This window comes from Talpa occidentalis, unplaced genomic scaffold (genome assembly GCF_014898055.3).
Source record: "Talpa occidentalis isolate TD23 unplaced genomic scaffold, MPIMG_talOcc4v2.1 talOcc4.2, whole genome shotgun sequence".
Lineage (NCBI taxonomy): Eukaryota > Metazoa > Chordata > Mammalia > Eulipotyphla > Talpidae > Talpa > Talpa occidentalis.
The window spans coordinates 130,446,599-130,466,725 of NW_023602073.1; the positions used below are offsets into that span (position 1 = coordinate 130,446,599).

Below are 20,127 nucleotides of genomic sequence, written 5' to 3' on the forward strand. Positions count from 1 at the left end.
CTGCAGCTCAGACTTCTGTTAGTATATCTGGGACCATAAATCATGAGTATACAAAGAAAACTAACTCATATAAGGAGTTTCAGTAATCTGAAGACCACCACATAAACATCTAATTCATAGTGCAGCTGCTGATAATGGAAGAGTTAATGAATCTCTTAAATAAAAACAAAAACAAAAATCAACAACTGTTAGAAATTTAAGATAATGAACAACAAAGATAACTCCATAATAAGAAGGGAACACTTCTCAGAAAGTAAATTGGAGGATAGGTAACCTCCCAAGTTCACATAGAGAATCAGCAGTAGTACAATGACAGAAACCCTTGTATCCAAGTCACAAACCCTACAGACCCATTTATATGTTAGTGTAGCCCCTGTGGTTGGGCCTTGATTTTATTCATCTTTATATCCCTCTGGCTTCACCCAAATGCTTGAAATACAGAAGGTCCTCAAGAGTTGATTCAAATATTCGCTCAGTGAGTTGGAATCTATGCTATACTCACCTGATTCATATACTACCATGAAGTTTCAACTGTGTATGCGAGTGATCAAAATATTATTTAATTAGTGAACTAACACTGCATTACAACATCATATAAATTTCAGATGTGCATAACTGAGACTCAATATGTGTATATTCTACATTAAGTTTACCACCAAATGTCCAATTCTGTCCATCATACTACTGTTACCATTTACCCGCTTCCCCCTTTTATTTTGGTGACCACAAATTGGTATTATTGTCCAAAGGTTTATTTTAGTTCTATTTAATCCATTTGTTTTTTGTTTGTTTTATTTTCTTATATACCACCTATAAGTGAATTCACGCAGTATCTTTGTCTGGCTTATCTGACTAACCATAACACCCTCTAGGTCTGTCCATGTTGTTGCCAACAGCAGGATTTCATCTCATAACTGTATGGTTTTCTACTGTTTATATACATCAAATCTTTATCCATTTGTTGATGGCCAACAGGATCCATACCAAAAATCCCAATGGAATCCTTCATTGGGATAAAAATCACGAAATTTACTTGAATTTATAAGACTCTGACTAATAAAAATATTCCTGAGAAAACAAAAGAACAAATATAGAGGAATCACACTCCCTGACTTCAAACTATACCACAAAGTAATTAACATAATTTGGTATTGGAACAAAACAAACACACGGGTCACTGGAAATAAAGCCACACACATAATGACAACTAATTTACAACAAAGTTCAAATATTTAAGAACTTCCAGCAGAGAAAGAAGTCTCTTTTAAAAATGGCATTAGGAAAACTGGACAGTCACATGCAAAACAACAAAATTAGAACACTATCTAACACTATACACATAAATCAATTTGGTATTAAAGACATGGATATAAGACCTGAAACCATGAAAATACATAGAAAAAAATAGGACATAGACAATTTGATGTCAGACTTAGGGATATGTTTGGGAACTGACTCGAATAGCAAGAGAAACATAGATAAAAATAAATAGGACATCAAACTAAAAAGCTTCTGTATAGAAAAAGAAACGCATTAAAAGAAAAAGACATCCTACTGAACAGGAAGAGATACTTGTACATGCTATGTCCAAAAAGGGTATAATATCCAAAACATACAAAGACCTCATAAAACTCAACAATAAAAAAAATTAAAAATGGGCAGATGATATGAACAGACACTTGTCCATAGAAGATACACAGATGGCCAATAGACACATGAAAAGATGTCCATTATCTCCTATTTTTAGACAAATGCAAATCAAATCAATGAAATATTATCTCACACCTGAAAGAATGACTATTATCCAAGAGAAAAAACAAGTGTTGGAGGGGATTATAAATTAGTACAATCATTATGGAAATTTCTCAAAAAGTAGTATGGCAATTTCTCAAAAAATAAAAATTATAAATCCTATATGAATTCCACTCCTGGGCTTTTACCTGAATAATGCAAACACTAATTCATTGATTTTAAAAAACTGATTTCTAGTTATGTCCACTGAATGATCCTAGAAGCACAGATACCAACAGCAGTGAGTGTTCTTAGTACCAGATTTTAGTCTCAAAGTTCACTATTCACTGAATAGTATCAGGCGCCTGGGAAAAAGCCCAATTCCAGTTTGGGGGCAGGGGAAGTACAAGGTGAAACTAGGACATCAAAAGCAAGGAAGTATTCAAAGGTTAATTGGTTCCTATCAAAAGATACAAGAGTAGGCACTAAAGGGATTTCTTTGGCCAAATTAAGGGACAATTTGAGCCACACAAGGAAAATAGTAAAGAAGTATAAAAAACTGAATTAAAAGAAACCCATTATACTCAAAGAAACTGGCAAAGAAAGAAGAAAACATTCTTCTTGACTGAATACCAGCCAATAAATATAGAAGCAACATTAGAAACTAACCCCTTCGCACTCCTTCACTATTTTAATAGTCGATTTAGCTAATGATGATCAATAGATCTGAAAGTACTGAGTAAGGCTGTTGGGGAACAGGAATTTTCACGTGGTCTCAAAGTGTCATCCCACAGATTACTCAGCAATTACAAACGGAAAAGTTTTGCTGTTATAAAACAGCAAACAAACAAAAGGTTGCTTAAGAAATATTAGATACAATTAGGGAAAATGTGAATGCGAACTATTTATTAGATGATATTGTAGAATCATTGTCAACTTTCCTAGATGTGATAATGGTATAATGGTTAAATAGGAAAGAAGCAAATGTGAATTTAGTTTTTTTTCCCCAACTTTTATGTGGTTTTAAAAAAAAAATCAAAATGAAATTGGGGAAAGGATTTATAGGCCTTAACAGACTTTTGGTATTATGTTTTACTGAGGTAACAATGGTTTACAACACTGCTTATGATTGGGAGGAATAAGTTTGATACCTTTTTCCAGATGTATGTTACTAACACCACACCCACCATCCAGGTACCCACAGTTCTCTACTATAATCCACTGGACTCCCATCACCGTTTGGGCCCCATTCCCTCCACTCCCTGGGGTAGCCTAAATTCTACAGTCAGATTTGTCCTTAATAGACTTTTAATGGCTTTATAGTAGGCAATTTAAAAACAAACAGCCAACTACAATAGCAGCAAAAACTCTCCTCTCCCAACTCTGAATAATTAGGACACCTTTCTGAAAATGAGAGAAAGCTCCAAAAATAATGCACAGATGAATAGTTACAATATGTATTTGTATTTTATATATTGATAATTCCATTCAATAAATCTACTTTTCACTGAAAAAACAATTTTCTGGGCACTGTCCCAAAACAGAGGTATGAGTTATTTCTAATTCTCTATAGTAAAATAAATTTTAGTACCTCTACAATTAGAAAAAAATGCATTTCCAAGGACAAATTATTAGTATAATAAAGCCTGACTCTGGAGTCTCTTTATATATACTGTAAGATTGGCTCTGGCAATTATTAAATATGTGACCTTGGGCAAGTTATTTATCCACTCTATGCCTCCATTTCCTCATTCAGTACAGGAGAAATAATATGTATCTCAAAGGTTGATCAGAGGATTAAACTAGTTAATTAATACAGGAGAAATATTTCAAAGTGTACCTGGCCTACTGATCACAATCAAGATAGATATACCATATCTGTATCAGAATGTTTATTTTGACTTTGATGTTTAAAATATTCTGTCATACTTTTTCAATAGGTTTTAAATGCATATAAAACTAAAGCTCTAGAGGAAAAAAATAGTGTTATAATTAAATATTTATATGATAAAGGTCTGATATTCTAACAAGGAGTTCTGCTTTATAAAACTTAATGTCTTGCCTCATAAAACCTGAGGTGACAATACATGTGTATAATACCTTAAAATATTTTTATTAAAACACACACACATTTATATATGTATACAGACAAATGTACACATACAAATACCTACATGTTTATAACTCCATCCATCAATCCATTGATCAAAACTCTTGTATTTGCCTATGTACTCAATTTTTTCTTTATTGTCTCTTTGGGTAGTAAATATCTAAGCCCTCAATCTCATAGTCATCTCAAAGGTTCCTGATCAATTGGTCTATCTTCATTCAATAGCATCTTTCAACTTATCTCATTAACTCCTATAGGTTCAAAGACTACACTTAGGTTATTCATTCCTTAACCTATAATTTATGATCCAACACTGAATTTCAAGGTATGCAGACTGTTCTTAGCATAAATCTCTTAGCAGAAGATTTGACTCACAGTAGGATATTTAATAAATAAGGCTTAAATGAATGAGGAAACTATTAGGTAGCTTGTTTCAGATGTCTTTCAGGCTTCTTAAACTCAGTATTTCCTTATTTCCCTATATATTAATATACTGTCATCCACTCATTCACCAAAATTAGAATCTCTATTACCCTCAAATTCTACTTCTCTATCCCTTACCACTACCATTCTGAAGGTCTAAGTAATGATTTAACATATTCACATATAATTATTAGTCTTCTCATAACAATCAGTGTAAATACTGCCTTCTCTATGAGGAATTATTTGCCATACGTCATATACGCTTCTCCAATATACTTTGTCCATTTTTCTTAGTATAGCAATAGCAAACTGTATAATCTTACCCACCTCACTTTTTAAAAATATATGTCTAGTATATAATGCCCATGCTGTGGGTGGGGCAATGTTTTGCAGCATTTCATTTATACCAGTTTCTGTATAATCGGGCTCCTTACTACTCCCCAGACCTTACTGTCTTCCTATTTCCTCCCTTCTAGCTGCACTGACCTCTGCCACTCAAAGTGCACACCAAGCACATTTCTGACTCAGGATCTTGGTTATGCTGTTTTCTCAAACAAAACAGCTTGCTTGCTTTCTCCTTCAAAATTCTCCTAGAGATTCTTTGTGAAGCCTTCTTCACCACCCTATTTAAAATACAACCTAAGCCACTTTCCAGTTCATGCTATCCTTCTTCACTGCCTTGCTTGTTATTTATTGTATTTTTATTTGCTTATTGTCTTTCACTCTCTACTACAAAGTAAGATCAACAAGGCCATGGAATTTTACTTGTTGTGTTCACCAATACATTCATAACATCTATAACAGTGCCTGAAATAAAGTAAGTACTCATTTGGTACTTACTGAATGCATGAATGAATCCTACACTTAGTACCTGCATGTGTAAGAATTAAACATCTTTTAGAATGAAAAAGAACAACAAAAACCCAACATTACAATGAGAAAGAATTTAGTGATGGAAGAAGTATTTTCATCTATTGTTACACTGGTATGCTATTGAAAATACAGGAAGGTGAGAATTTGTTTTACAAGAGCCAATCATAAAAATAACGCAGAAATCTTTTAAATAATTTTTTAAAAATGACCAGTCACTCGATTCAGTCATTTCTTAGTTTCTGTATTTGTCATCAACTTTGCTCTCAGACTTAAAGACAAGTTGCTGACTAAGAACAACACAGAGAGTGATTCTTCACATTTTCATTCACTTTTCATTCAAGGAAAAAGCTTCCTGAAAACACACATTTAAAATTCTGGAAAATACAAATCAACATCTTGACTTCTCTGACATTACCAGAAGGTCTGGTTCCCAACCCTAATTTCCATTGTTAGTTAACAGTTTCAATAAGTAATGGACGTTCATTTCCAGAAAACACTGCCAGTAAATTCTATGATATCATAGACTGTTCACTATACAGACCAAACTGACTAAACCACAAAATGCAAAAGTATGCGCCAAGGCAAACCTTAGAACTGTCTTATTAGAAAAGTATAAAGTAAATGAGAATTTATTTTAGATAGCCCTCTTCCCTATGAATTTCTGGGGTCTTCCTCTAAATTTCCAGTGCTGTTAGTAGACACCAAAATGTTTTAAAACAAAAGTAGTGCTTGTCAGATACTTAACTTAAACAAAAATGGCATTCTGGGACATGGGAATTTACAACATTTACATAGGACACAGAGATAACAATTTTTTTATTTTTATGATATTTTCATTTTTTTCTCTCTGTCCAACAGGAAATGAGAAGTTGTTTCCCTGGTTCTAAGTAATACCGAACCCAAAGCAAAATTAATGAATAAAAAAATGAGTGCTAGCTTTAAAAATTCATCACTGCTCACAGAATAATAGAATGTTGAGAGTGAAAGGACAATGATGTGAATGAAATATGTGAAAATGTTAATGTGCATGCATATAAAGGGAAATAATAAGTATATAAGATAATATGGAATAAAATATGACCTTTTAAACATGAATTAAACTACTTTATCAGATTATGTGGTCAACATTTTGATATGAACATGTATTTACTATTCGTAATATTGGGAATAAATAATATCTTTTAATAAAATAATGGCTTCAAATTTATGTAATACTCATTTTTTAAAAGCCCATACATTTTTATTATTAGAAAAAGTTATAAATACCTATTTAAAATCTACATATTTGAAAATAGTCCCTATAAAATTTTGAATACCTAATTGTCTTAAAAACTGAACAATTATGAATTTCAAAGGAGGTAAAATAAAATGTTTTATATTTCTTATATTTAAAACCTGTCTTATGATTAATATAAACATATTACTAAATGTAGTCTTATATATTCTTTTTTTTTTTTTTGAGTTTTTTTTTTTTTTTTTTTTTTTTTTAGAGGCATGTTTTTCTTTATTTGTTTGTTTGCTTGTTTGTTTGTTTTGTTTATACATGCACTGGGTACAGTCAGAAGTGCGGGAGGGTGAGAGAATTCACCAGAGCCAGAGCGGGGAGCAGAGCAGGCAGAAGGACCGAAGTACACTGCTGAGGGGAGCAGCGGGCGGCAGGAGAGGTCTGCGCGCCATGTGGGACCCTCCTCCGGTGGCCGGGGAGCAGCCGGGGATCGAACCGGCACTGCAGAGGCCGCGGGCAGCTTCGCAACCCAGCGCTCTACCGCTGCGCCACCGGGGAGGCCCCTAAATGTAGTCTTATTCTCAAACTATGGAAACAAACAATAAAGTTATGCAGGGTCAAAATAATTTAGCCATTTTATAACCTGACATATTACCTAGTCTGTTGCAGCCATATAAAGCTATTATAATTCTTTATTTAATCCTCACCTTTGGGCAAGCTGATTACTGACAGTTTCACACTACTCTAGTCACTGCAACAAGTTACAAAACATTTACTTCTTTTAACATGATAAAAATTATGTTCTGACAAAGAGTTGTAATCTTCAAATATTCCTACTTTAAAATTAACTAAATACTACTTTTGTCATTGAAACATTTTAATCAGCATGCCTAAAAGTTGTGTTTTGAAAAAAAAACATGTACTACAGTAATAAGGATTTTAATATAAGACATTCATTAAGTTTAATTCTAAAAACACAGTGATTTCTCTTTCTATAATTTAAAATTGTGGGAAGTTAAATGAAATAAAAATAAGAAAGTTCAGTGATTAAAATAGTTCTGATACAGTCATAAAGATGTTATTTATAACTCTCATTGCATTGCAAGTCAAGCATAGGTTGGTATTTAAAAACTTTCACTTGCAATAAACAGTTTCTTATCCTCTATTTTAAAGGACAAGTTACTAAGATGAAATAACTTGCTTAAGGTCACAATCTAACAGACTTTGAATGTAAATCATGTGTCTTTGACCTTTTGGCTAAGTGTTTCCAAATATTATGTTTGTATTTATTTAAATAAGAAAAATATGAAACTTCTAGAATCCCTATTTAAGTTAACCAATATTGTTATTAACATCTGCATAATCATGATGAAATACCATAAAATCTTCAACATTACATTTAGGGGAATTTTAATATTAAAGGCATTACTTGCATTCAATTTTAAACATTGGTATTCAACACTCTGTATTTTAACACTTGATTTGCTTGGTGTTAAACCATGAAGACTAACATAGAAGTAGATTTTATAGGTGTGAACTATCCAGTGTGACCGCTACTGACCACATGTGGCTATTCACATTTAAATTAAAATGAAATAAAATAAAAACCTTAGTTCCTAAGTCATACTAGCCACATGTCAGGTATATAACTGCCACATGAGACTAGAAGCCTACCATACTGAACTCTGAGTGTCTAGGTTTCTGAAAAGAGGTCTGGGTTAAAGAGGAACAATTTGAGAATGACTGACATAGGGGTTTTACTAAAAGTCATGTACTACCAAAGAAGCGAACATATATAGGAAATTAAAGAAGAACAGATTGCAGTGGAACAATCTAATAAAAGGTGGTAGAAAAGAGGAAGAATCAGCAAAGGAGAATGAAAAATAGTGAGTAATGAGAAAAGAGTAAAACCAAGTACGTGGTGTTTCAGAAACCAATGTTTAAGGAGTGATCAAATGTGTCCAACACTGTTGATAAGTCAAATAAGATAAGCACAAAGAACTGACCGCTGGAATTAGTAATGTGAAGGTCATTGATGAGCTTGGGAATAAAAAACAGATTAGAAGAGTCAATAAATTTAGAGAAGAGGAAAAATAATCAGAAACATTTGTCTGAAAACATTATGGTGGCTTGCAATAGATATAAGATCCACCTGACCATGTAACTTGGAAGATGTGTGCACAAGGAATCAGCATATTTGGTTAAGGAGCAAAATTAAAATAAAACAAACTTTGAAGAAATCACTGAAGGTTTACGCGTAAAACACTTAAGCCAAACAGACTGCAGATCCCATCCCACATAATGTGCATGCTGTAAGCATTAAACATGGATCTGTGAAAGAAGGTGGAATTGTCTTTAAAAATAATATTAAGCAAACCACTTGGGAAGAGTGAAGTCTTCAGAGTAGATACTGTTATCCCACTTATTCTCATTCTGGCATTTAATCTGTCAGCCTAATGGGTGGACTCATTTATTTTGCCTGTTAATTTTAAATAAAAGCTGCCATTACTATGTCTTAGTCATATATACAAAGTTCTCAAAAGGCAAACAAAAATAGCAAGATTATAGATATAGTTATACAACAGAAGAGGAATACCATATTTACACCCAGTCCTTCATTTTCAAAAAATGACAGATACCAAGGATCACCAAATAGAAAGATCAATCAGCATGGATTTTATAAAGTGATTTAAAAAAAATACTAAGCCATACTGGAAGCAACATCCAATCAGGGAAGAGAACTTCTACACAGAGAGATTCAGTAAGATGCACTGACAGTCACAAAACGATGATACTAGAAAAAAGGAAGAGAAAAAGAAAAAACCACAAGAAAAGACACCATAAAGAATGATTGGAGAGGGCCTCCCCGGTGGCACAGCAGTTGAGCGCTGGGTTGCGAAGCTGCCCGCGGCCTCTGCGGCACCGGTTCGATCCCCGGATGCTCCCCGGCCACCAGAGGAGGGTCCCACATGGCGCGCAGACCTCTCCTGCCGCCCGCTGCTCCCCTCAGCAGTGTACTTAGGTCCTTCTGCCTGCTCTGCTCCCCGTTCTGGCTCTGGTGAATTCTCTCACCCTCCCACGCTTCTGACTGTACCCACAAACAAACAAATAAAATAAAGAAAGAAATAAAACATGCCTCTATAAAAAAAAAAGAATGATTGGAGAATTAAGAGAAATTCAGAATGAAGATATGAGAGGACTCAGTTACCAACTAGGTAGAAAAAGAATAGTCAGATGAGTCCATAGTTTCCATATGAAAGAATGACCATCGCCATCAGAAATGAGACAAAAGAGAAAAACAGAAGCTTCCTTCTAAAAACACATGCTCACTCACAGCAATGATGACTTTTCTGTTACATAAATGACAAAAGTGGTTAGCTTACATATCTTATTATACTAGTTTGAGATTGAGTATCTTGTCCGAGATTAGATTTCATATTTCAGAGACACATATACTACAAGAGCTGTTTGACTTCACCTGAACTAAAAAATTTTACATTTGATCTTTTTTTAAAAAAGTTGATATATACAAATAACCTCTTTAAACCTTCAATACATAAAAAAGACAAATTAAGAATTGTTATTAATGGGAAAAATTGTTATTAAAGGGTAAAAACCATAAAATGCAGATTCAATTATTTGGCAAGCATTTTGGCTATGTTAGGATTGAATTACGTACATTTAAAATTTATTAAATCAGTAAGATCTCAATTTTTTAGAGTTTATGGTTTCAGTTGCTTTCTATTTTTCATTGACTGTTAAATAACAGCACTTCACTTAAAATCTGGCTTGATGCTACAGTATACTGTAAATTTAGTAGATTCTTAATACAGAGAGCGAGAGGAGAGAGAGAGAGCTGACTGAACAAGAAAAGCTTAATTTTTATTTTCAACAAATGGGGTAAAAAGGTTCAAGATTATATGGCTGGCACTATACATGGCACATAATGTCATATAAAATAGCTTCTTACAAAATAAATCGCTAGGAAATAATGGGCTTATTTAAGTTCAGTCAAATCAGCATATTTAAATGAGAAAAGTTTGCATTCATATTCTCACCACAGAGGGTAATAAGAGAAATTTAATATCTCCAAGGTGACATTAATATAAAATACATAGTCTGTGCATTAAGAACCATTTATTAAGTATATTAATATTTACCAGAGTTGACAAAATGATTTTAACATTAGAAAGTGATAGACCTACAGATACCTTAAGTAATCCACATGGTTAGAAACACTTTACTAACTCAAATGACATTTATTATTTAGGAAATACAGGGGCTTGTGTTACAAGTAGTGGCTTAACTCAGAACACTAGAGAATTATGTAGAATACTGATATTGGTTATGAAATGACATCATATACTTTTAATGCACCAAACATTAATTCTAGAGACTCCAATCATGAATGACAACAACAAAAAAATCTAATAAATGAAAACTCAGTCTTTGTGGAAGGGAAAAATAAATAGTAACACGTTTAAGAAAAATATTCCATATGAAACAATATCTTTTGCCTACTGTTCAGAAAAATCCAAATATGCAGAGTCCCAACTCTAAGATTTTTACGTTAACTGCCACTTACATAGATAGCCAAACTTTCAAAAGTTAAGTGAGTTCCAGTAGACTATGTAAGCTTGAGATGTTTGTTATTCTTAAAATTAACTTCATCTTATGTCTCTTTTGGCATGTTTTTCAAAATTCTATTTTCTGTATTTGCTCTGTGACACCTCCTTTTTAAAATAATCATTATTTAACACATTTTGTAGATCATGTTTTAAAATATTTTCTCCATTTCTTTGGCCACAATGCAAATTTCATAATTCTAAACTTAAAAAAAAAATCAAGTCTCTTTCATAAAATCTGATGTTTATTCTCAAAATAGCTTATGGATTTCAAAGTATTAAAAATATTTTCCTGGGTCTCCCTGGGGGTTTAGGGGTTAAGTTTCAGCACTATCATGCTATCATCCCTATGGCATGAGTTTGATCCCAGGCCAAGAAGCTAACTCACATATGACACAGCAGACCTTTTCTGTCTCGCCTGCTGCTCCCTTTAACAGTATATTTCAATAGATCAACTTGTTCTGCTTCCCACTCTGTCTCTGGTGAATTCTTTCACTCCCCACACCTCTGGCCTACACCCCAGTTCATCTATGCATAAATCAATAAATCTTTTAAAAATATATTTTTTTGACTCTCACAATTCTATGACATAGGAAATCCATATAAAATAGAAAAGAGAAACATTAGATCGACAAAGAAAAAGTCAGCTTCCTACAGTTACAGGGAAGTGGTAGAATTAGGGCTCAGGTCTGACATTTCTAGCTTCTGAACCAATGTGTAGTGCTGCTTTGACCAACACACATTGCTGGTCAGAAAAGTGACTGTCTTGGAAAACAATTTTTGCTTTTAAAAACAACATTAACTCATAAAAGAGACTTTTTAAAGTCTTTTTAGCACCATAGAACACATTTACATATATTCATTAGTAAAATCAGTTAATTCGTAGATTATATTTATTGTGATAGTAAATTTTTTTCAATCATCCACCACTCAACTAAAGGCCTGGCATTGTGGAGATTTGGAATCAGAAATTCAATAAAACTTCTTTTTTAATTAATAAAGTTCAGTAAGTAATATTACCTAAAACTCTGCCAATTCTGATGGGATGCCTGAAACTTCTTTGAAGCTCATTTTACCTTCCTTAAAAAGGAAACCCCCTTTTACCATCACCTGTGTTTATTGAAGGTCATGCTAATCCTTAATTTTTGCCAAAATGTTTTCCTTTTCTTCTTTTGAAATACAAGACCCATCTTGTTTCCTGCTTAGATGTAATCTACCTTTTACAATGGGTTATAGAAAGTTATCGTGGAATCTCTGCTGAAATGATGACCCAATATTCATTTTATATTGGTCATGTTATTCAAATGTTTTGCATTTCTCTACAAAAAGTTCAAAACTTTAAGAAATACTGTAATTTTGGAAGACAAAAAATTAAATGATTAGAAAAATAGCTCATAAGTTTAAGAACTGACGAAGGGAATGAGTGCACACTTGTCTAACATAGGCAAAATAAAGGGAAAAGTACTTAAAATATTCAACATGCAGAGCACAAAAATTAACTTGTTACTTAATAGATATGACAAACAGTACTGAAGTCATTTGAATAATGTTATGATTTTGTTTAAGCAAAATACACTGGCTGTTTAGGATATGGGGAAAATTTAACTAAATGGTTGTCTATCAAGTTTAATTTATGTTTATTTTTTATTTTATATACTTTTTACATCGTTTTTCATTTTTTGCACAATATATGCATTTTCATCTTGGTTATAGTCCCCATACATTTCCCAGCCCCCTTGTTTTGCTCCTACTCCCTCCTCCCGCCCTGTTGTGTGTCTCTGGTTTATAGATGCTTGCTGATTTTGATTTTTACTTTATTATAATGAGTCTTTTTCCTAATTCCTTATTTAGATTTTCTAAATTTATGTTTATATGGTCTAATAGTTCAAAAAAAAATGAAGACAGAAGCTATTGATTATTTTTAAAATCTGGCATACTCCCCCTCTCCCAACAAACCCTAAGTCTACAATTTTAAAACATATAAAGGTTAATAAAATCATATTACTATAATGATTAATTTCATTTTGCATGACTTGATGCATCTATTTAATATAATTTAAACTTAATTTAGTGCAATAGTGAAACGGCACAGTAAATAAAAATGAAATTTGTCTTCAGATGTAAATTGAATACAATTATATGCAAAGAAATACAATTACCCCACTGTCAATAGAATAAGTGCCTATTCAATCTTAACCCCCCCCCATAATGATTGGTTTCAATTACAAATGAATAATTCTCTCTTACCATTTAATTCTATAATAAAGACTCTTAAGTTGGTTAAATGGAATTTGGGGGGGTCAGGCATACTGTCTCAGAGCAAAATTTCTGCTTAGAGAAACTCTTCATTTGACTAAACAACTAGTACTTGGAAACACAGAATTATATTCAAAGAGAAACATAAGTTCATTAAAATTCAGAAAATACCTACTTGACACCTTAGTTTTAGCAACTTCTGTTCCAAACAGGCAATACCATGTAGGCTTTTACTCTGCAATACATCTCAGGTCTCTAAAGCAAGTAACCAAAGACAGCACCCAAAGACCCAAGCACCAGTTGGCAGAGTAGGAAGACAATGGGTTGGGAATGAAGGAGGCTCCGCCTCCTTGATGGTCTTGGCCTGGCAGTTCATTGCTCCTCCTGAGCTTAAGCCCTGCTCTAGACCAGACAGTTGGGGAGGTGAGGACGAGAAGCACTGGTCTGGGAGTGAGATCTTGTTTCCCACACAACTGCCACTAAAAGTGAACTCCAACAAGTCAGCCCCTCTGTTTCCTTCCTGTGCTGTAAAGGGACTGAAGAACAATTATTTGAGGTCCTAGAATCTCTGAACAGATTTCACTTCCTGTGCTTTTAATGTTTATCCCACTTCTCAGGGAGTTTTGTTAAGGATCAAATAAGGAAATAATGAAAGCATGTTGTATATCTTTTTTTCTTCCTTTTTTTAAAAAAAGATTTATTTATTTATTTATTTATTTATTTATTTATTTATTTATTTATTTATTTATAAAGCACTGGGTACAGTCAGAAGCACGGGAGGGCGAGAGAATTCACTACAGCCAGAGCAGGGAACAGAACAGTCAGACTGATGAAATACACTGCTGAGGGGAGCAGTGGGCGGCAGGAGAGATCTGTGCGCCATGTGGGACCCTCGCCCAGCGGCCGGGGATGGAACTGGCGCTGCAGAGGCTGCGGGCAGCTTTGTGGAACCCAGCGCTCAACCGCTGAGCCACTGGGGAGGCCCCATATTGTATATCTTTATACAAACCCAGATGCGGTTATTGTTTTATAGATTTCCGTCATTGTACTAAAAAAGTTTGGAAACAGTTTTGACATAAGTGTAACATGATCACTACATGGTGAGGTATTTATTGGATATAACTATAATTTAACCTAAGTTGTTAAAATTATATGTCCAAATTTTATTAAGGTATAACTGATAAAAAATTGCATTTATATAAAGCACTCAGGGAATATTTATAGTTTTAATTTTAGCAAAATTAGCTAATTTATCATTTTGTAATTATGACCTTAGATTAAAAGCTTAATAAGCAATTTTTAAAATAAGTAACTCATTAAGAGCTGTAGTCAGCTTTTTCCCCTCTCTAACCCATTCCTCACACAGACACCAGCTATATTTTTTAAAACAGAATTTATCCTATCATTTCTGTACTCATAGCTTTCATTAGCTCTATTTTTACTTAGAGAATCAAATGTGAATTACTTAGTATGGCACAACTTGTGACCCCAGTCTACCTTTGCAGATTCAGTTTATTTTAAATATATCTATCTCACCATCTCCTCTAAATAAACTACGATTCAGACCACTCCCTGTTCACATCAAGCTCTTACCTGCTACTTGACTTAGGGTGCCCTCTTGAATTCAAACCTGATAATGAGACCAATGATGAAGACAGAGGCAAGGTCAAAGAAGGTTTTGTAAGAGAGGATAAGGACTCTGGGGCTCATTCCAATTGTGTCAGAGAGCCACTTAAGAGTTTTTAGCAAGAAAATAACCTGACCTAACCTTTTAGCATGTTAAAAGACAAGGGTGGAAGCAGGGAATTGGAAGAGTGAGAAGGAATCAGGAATAGTTTCCAGGTTCACTTAAACAGCTGGTAGAGTTATAGGGAATACTGGGTTTGGAAAGAACCGGTTTGTAGATTGAAAGGTAAAGGTGGAAGGAAAAGGTTTGGAGCAAGAGTTCTATTTGGGCATGTGAAGTTTGAGAACTCTCTTAGCTGCCCTACCCCACTCTCATTTCCCAGTGATCCTTTAGAATTCACCGTATTGATATAATAGTTGCATGCTCACTTTTTTCTCCAGACTACAAACTACTTAAGGGCAAAGACTGTAATATTTAAACCCTCTGGAGAGGGTTTTAGACAAAGTTGTCATTAAAAACTATTTAAAATGAATAAAGGTATATTCTAGAAACTGAGGAGCAGAAACCAAAGAAGAAAGAAATAATTATTTTTCTAGTCATTTCCATTACTCACCCTGAATAAGGGCAGCAGAAGTTATAGAAGACCATAAATCCATCTAGAGTCCAGCTCTCCAACATATAAATTCACTTCTATATATCAAATCAATTGCTGACCTTATGCCTCTTAGAACAAGGGCTAATGGGCCTCTGTTAGTTTCTTTAATCCTATACCCAGTCAAGCATCTACAGATAAGACTTGAATATTTAGACAGATTTTCAGTGAGATTTTAATTTTTAAACATCCTATCTTCATTATATTTCAGATTTTAACAGATCATATATATATAGTAAAGAACACTTAACTATCCCTTTTTAACACTTTGAATATTTTTTAAATAATTTTACTTATTACTTTTTTAAAGATTTATTTACTTATACAAGAACTGGGGTACAGGCCAGTGTTGCAGGAGGGTAGGAGAATTCCCCAGAGACAGAGTGGGGATCAGAATAGGCAGACAGACTGAAGACACTGCTGAGGGGAGCAGCGGGGGAGGCAGTAGAGGTCTGCCCTGTCATGTAGGCATCTCCCCGGACGGCCAGGAATTGAACCCGCACCACAGAGGCTGTGGACAGCTTCACAGCGATGTGCTCAACCCACTGCGCCACTGGGGAGGCCCCAAAACAGTTTGAATAGTAATAGAATTACAGAATTTTTAAAATTGTATGGTTTTTCATTGTAGTAATGTTGGTTTACAATACTACATATGATTTAGGGGCACAGGGTCATACCTCTTCGGATGTATGTTAACACACCAGGCCCACCACCACAGCACCAATAATCCTCCACCAGTTCATTGTGAACCCTCCTGCTTCGTGCCCTCCCCACCCACTCTGGTGGCTCCAGTTTTGCAGTGAGACACAAATCCAGGCCTCTCATTTACTATAGGGATAAGAAAATTGTTGTCTAAATAAATTGCAGAAGATTACATAGTCATTTAAAAGTGAAACCAAGTACAGAAACTAGTTCACGCTTCCTAATGAAGATTCCCCCCACACACACACAAAGATTGGCTTAATGTAAAAAAATGAACTAATTAGGTAAAGTTCAATGGACTACACATCCTCATTTTATAATTTTATAATTATATAAGTGCTAACTCAATAAATTTTATAGGAAGCATATGCCTTAAAATGAAGTCAGGCATATTAATATCTAAAACAAAATCAAGTGAAGTAGGGTTACCATGTATCTTACAGCTTAATAATGACACTTGTAATAGTTCACTCGTGGAGGGATATACATGATACAAATACCCCCAAGTCAATGCCTATATGGCTACAGAAAACTAAAGATGAAAGGATCCAATCAATCTTCTGTATAATTATGAGGTTTAAAAGCATGCCTTTATCATATCCAGTTTTCCCTTTATTTTTTATCTTTAAGCTTTGTCTCAGTGGTAATCCTTCTCATTTCAAAAGCCTTCCAATCTATTCTCTGTGCTCTTCCCCTTTACAGGAAACACTTTTATATCTATTATTTACACTTGGTAAGTTAACAAATTGAAGATACCACTTGAATTATTTTTCAATTAATATACTATTAATTCAAGTGGACATTTACATTTTATGCCTATAATCCCCAAGTATAGAATGAAAGATTCATTCCCAGAAGAATTTTAGACCTCTGCAGAGAAAAAGATAGGAAAATACCATCCTTTCGCCCTCCCACTAAATGACAGGGCATTAAAGTAAACAAAGTATTTAGTTAAAGTCTAGAAAATAAGAGTCTAATGGCGTAGAAAATACTATGCCAAATATCTAGCTATGGTACAGACACTAAGAGTCTGAAAGTGTAGCACATGGTGCATCCTCTTAAGAATGACCACTATTGCTCCAACTTAAGGCAGATAATTGAAACTCTAAAAACAAAGTTTCCAAGGCTTGAGAAAACTGTCATAATGACTTGCAATTAGAACTCCAAGTATTTTCAAAGCTAGCAAACATATACTCATGGTTATACGCACGCTGTACTCACATAGTACCTTATGCTTACAAAGTATTTTTATACACACTATATGACTGAATTTCAACTATATATAAGATATATATAAAAATGTTTTCTATATAAAACATTTAAGTTTGTAATGAAGATTCTTAAATGTGCACATAATAAGAATAATAAAACACAGTCAGAACTAAACACAAGAGTTCTTAGACTAATCCAAGCATTATCCATTGTAATATGTAACAGAAACCAATATTATCATGCAGCAACATTAAAATGACTTGCATGTGTAAAATCTAAATACTTTCCAAGTAGGCAAGTAATACTGTCCCCCCAATTTCTAAGTAAATTATATTGATCTTTTAGAGCTCAAGTTCCTTCTTATTATTATTATTACTAGTCTCTTTGTCTAAGATAATTGTTATTTCAGTTGTCTTACTCATCACTAATGGACAGAAATTGTCATCTTTCAAGACCAAAAATCCATATTTCTCACCTAGTTACTTTCTCTTTGATATCCTTTGAAATTCTTATTTGAGAATTTAAAGCATTCGTCTAAAAATTTGCAATGTAGTTCAATTCAGCAATTCACGTGGGTTTTTGTAATGAACTTCTTTGTATATTTTATTAACTTGCCAACTTTGAAGAAACATGGTATGATTGACAAGTTGTATACCACTTCTGCTAAAGTACATTTTCCTTGAAATGATTTAATGAAATGGATTACTCATAATCTATGGCTCCTGTATCTAAAAGGGAAATTAAAGCAGATTTAACATTATGCATATTTTGTTATTTTTTAATTATTCTGCTGCTGAAAATTATTTCAATAAAATAAGGTTGAGAGTACCTACTATTGAAGTAACCAATTCTAAGTAACTTTTGATTTTAAAGGAAAAAAATGGATATAAATCAAGTGTAAAAAGTGACAATTATAAATGGTGTGAGCTATATTTCTGAAATAAATTACATTCATTAAGAAAAAAAGAACATCTGAACATTTAAAAGAATAGCCAAAGTAAGAAAGGGCTCACCAGTCTCAGTGAAACCAAAATGACGTAGAATCTGATGAGCGTCCAGCATGTTTGACTGTTTTAACTTAGTCTGTTGTGAAGAGACTGATGTTGAAGTAAGCAAGAGATTTTTGTTGACCTGTAATAGGAAAGGCAAATCAGAAACTAAAGTGTAATTTCCTGGGTTACTGATGCAAAAATGATGAGAAATATTTGCTCTCATGCAAACAAGGACACATGGCAGAATAAAGGAACGGAAATGAATTTGTATGTAGGTAGGTTGTAAATTCTACACTTGATCTTAGCCAAAAGGCCAAGAAGCGATAGGTTTTAAATTCTGAAAAAAAAAAAAAAAAAAAAAAAAAAAATAGTTTTCATCAAGGAAGGAATGCAATGGAAATGAAAGCATAACTAATGAAAGTAAAAATGCCTTACTAAAACAAATTTGTTTATCATGGATTTGACATTGCTAATAACTTAAAACAGAGTGGTCTTAAAAGATATGCAAAGAAATGCCAAAAATAAGTGACTTCTTGATTGTATTCAATTAAGAAAGATTTAAAATGTTTTACATTTCTCTAGCCTTTTGTGAAATAACAGGTACTTCCTTTCCAGAAACTGCACAGAACACCTGTAATGTTCATGTTTATATATATCATGGTGACATAGATAGCACAGCTGTAACCTAACTTGGCAAGTGAAGTAGTTTCCAGTGCATGAACAAACCTTTCTTTTAAGACAATGTCTAAGACCATCACTCAAATAATGAACAAATAAAATTTCTCCTAGTAAATAAAATGTTCTGTAACACAAAAGCCTACTACAGTTCTCTAAGTAAAAAGATCCTACAGAAATTAAATGTGTAACTAGTGCAATAGTACAACTACAGTTATTAAAGGGAAACAACAGTTCACAAAGCAGTTTTGAATGGTTCATTGCAACTTGGAATTAATTTCAGTAATAGTCTAGTCTGTTGCTCTTTATTAACAAATTATTCTGTACATTTTTATATTTTATCATTTCAAAATACACAATAAATGTCATCTAATTTTGGAAAACCTGAAACAGTTTGAATTTCTAATTTATAGCAAAAAATGTAATACATGAATTAACAAAATGCTAAATGATTGTTTTTATGGCATATAAATACCAATATGTGAAAGAGAGCTTTCTTCTCTCTTAAAAAAAAAAAAATTGAAACCACACACAATATTTCTACTGTATTAGAATTTTAAAATTTCCTTTTTGATGTTCTGTAAAAAATAGTATTAGTTACATACCCTTTATCTGAATCATCATTTACATAATGCTTATAAATGCATCTCTTCTTCCAAACAGTAGTAGTGAGTGGCATATTAGCTTAAAGTTTTACTTCTTTTAGACGCAAAGAGATTTTATACACTTGGTGAAAAAATCAATACCATAAGATAATATACACCAATATTATCAGCTAACTATTATGACATCATTTCATACAAAAACAAAGGTATTTTTCAAAGTGGTTGGACACCACATCAGTGCTAAAAATATTATCTCCAGTATAAAAAACTCTATCAGGAGCCATTGCTGAATAGTCATCAAAATTCATGTTGACTATTTATACTAATATACTATTTATAGTAACAAGGAAATCAGTATATATATGATTCATGGGAATGTCCTGGGCAATAATTATGAACTAATAGTCTGCAGTGCTAGA

General features: G+C 33.3%; 1 protein-coding gene and 1 pseudogene across 1 annotated transcript in view; both read right to left on the minus strand.

The window, feature by feature from the left end:
* The window catches only part of AHI1 (Abelson helper integration site 1), a 164,623-nt gene that overhangs the window by 71,824 nt on the left and 72,672 nt on the right, over window positions 1-20,127 (minus strand). The window contains exon 21 of the mRNA XM_037520436.2: window positions 18,450-18,567. Coding sequence (XP_037376333.1) covers window positions 18,450-18,567 — 118 coding nt within the window. The remainder of the gene's footprint in view (window positions 1-18,449; window positions 18,568-20,127) is intronic.
* LOC119253661 (U2 spliceosomal RNA) lies at window positions 18,573-18,753 on the minus strand (annotated as a pseudogene).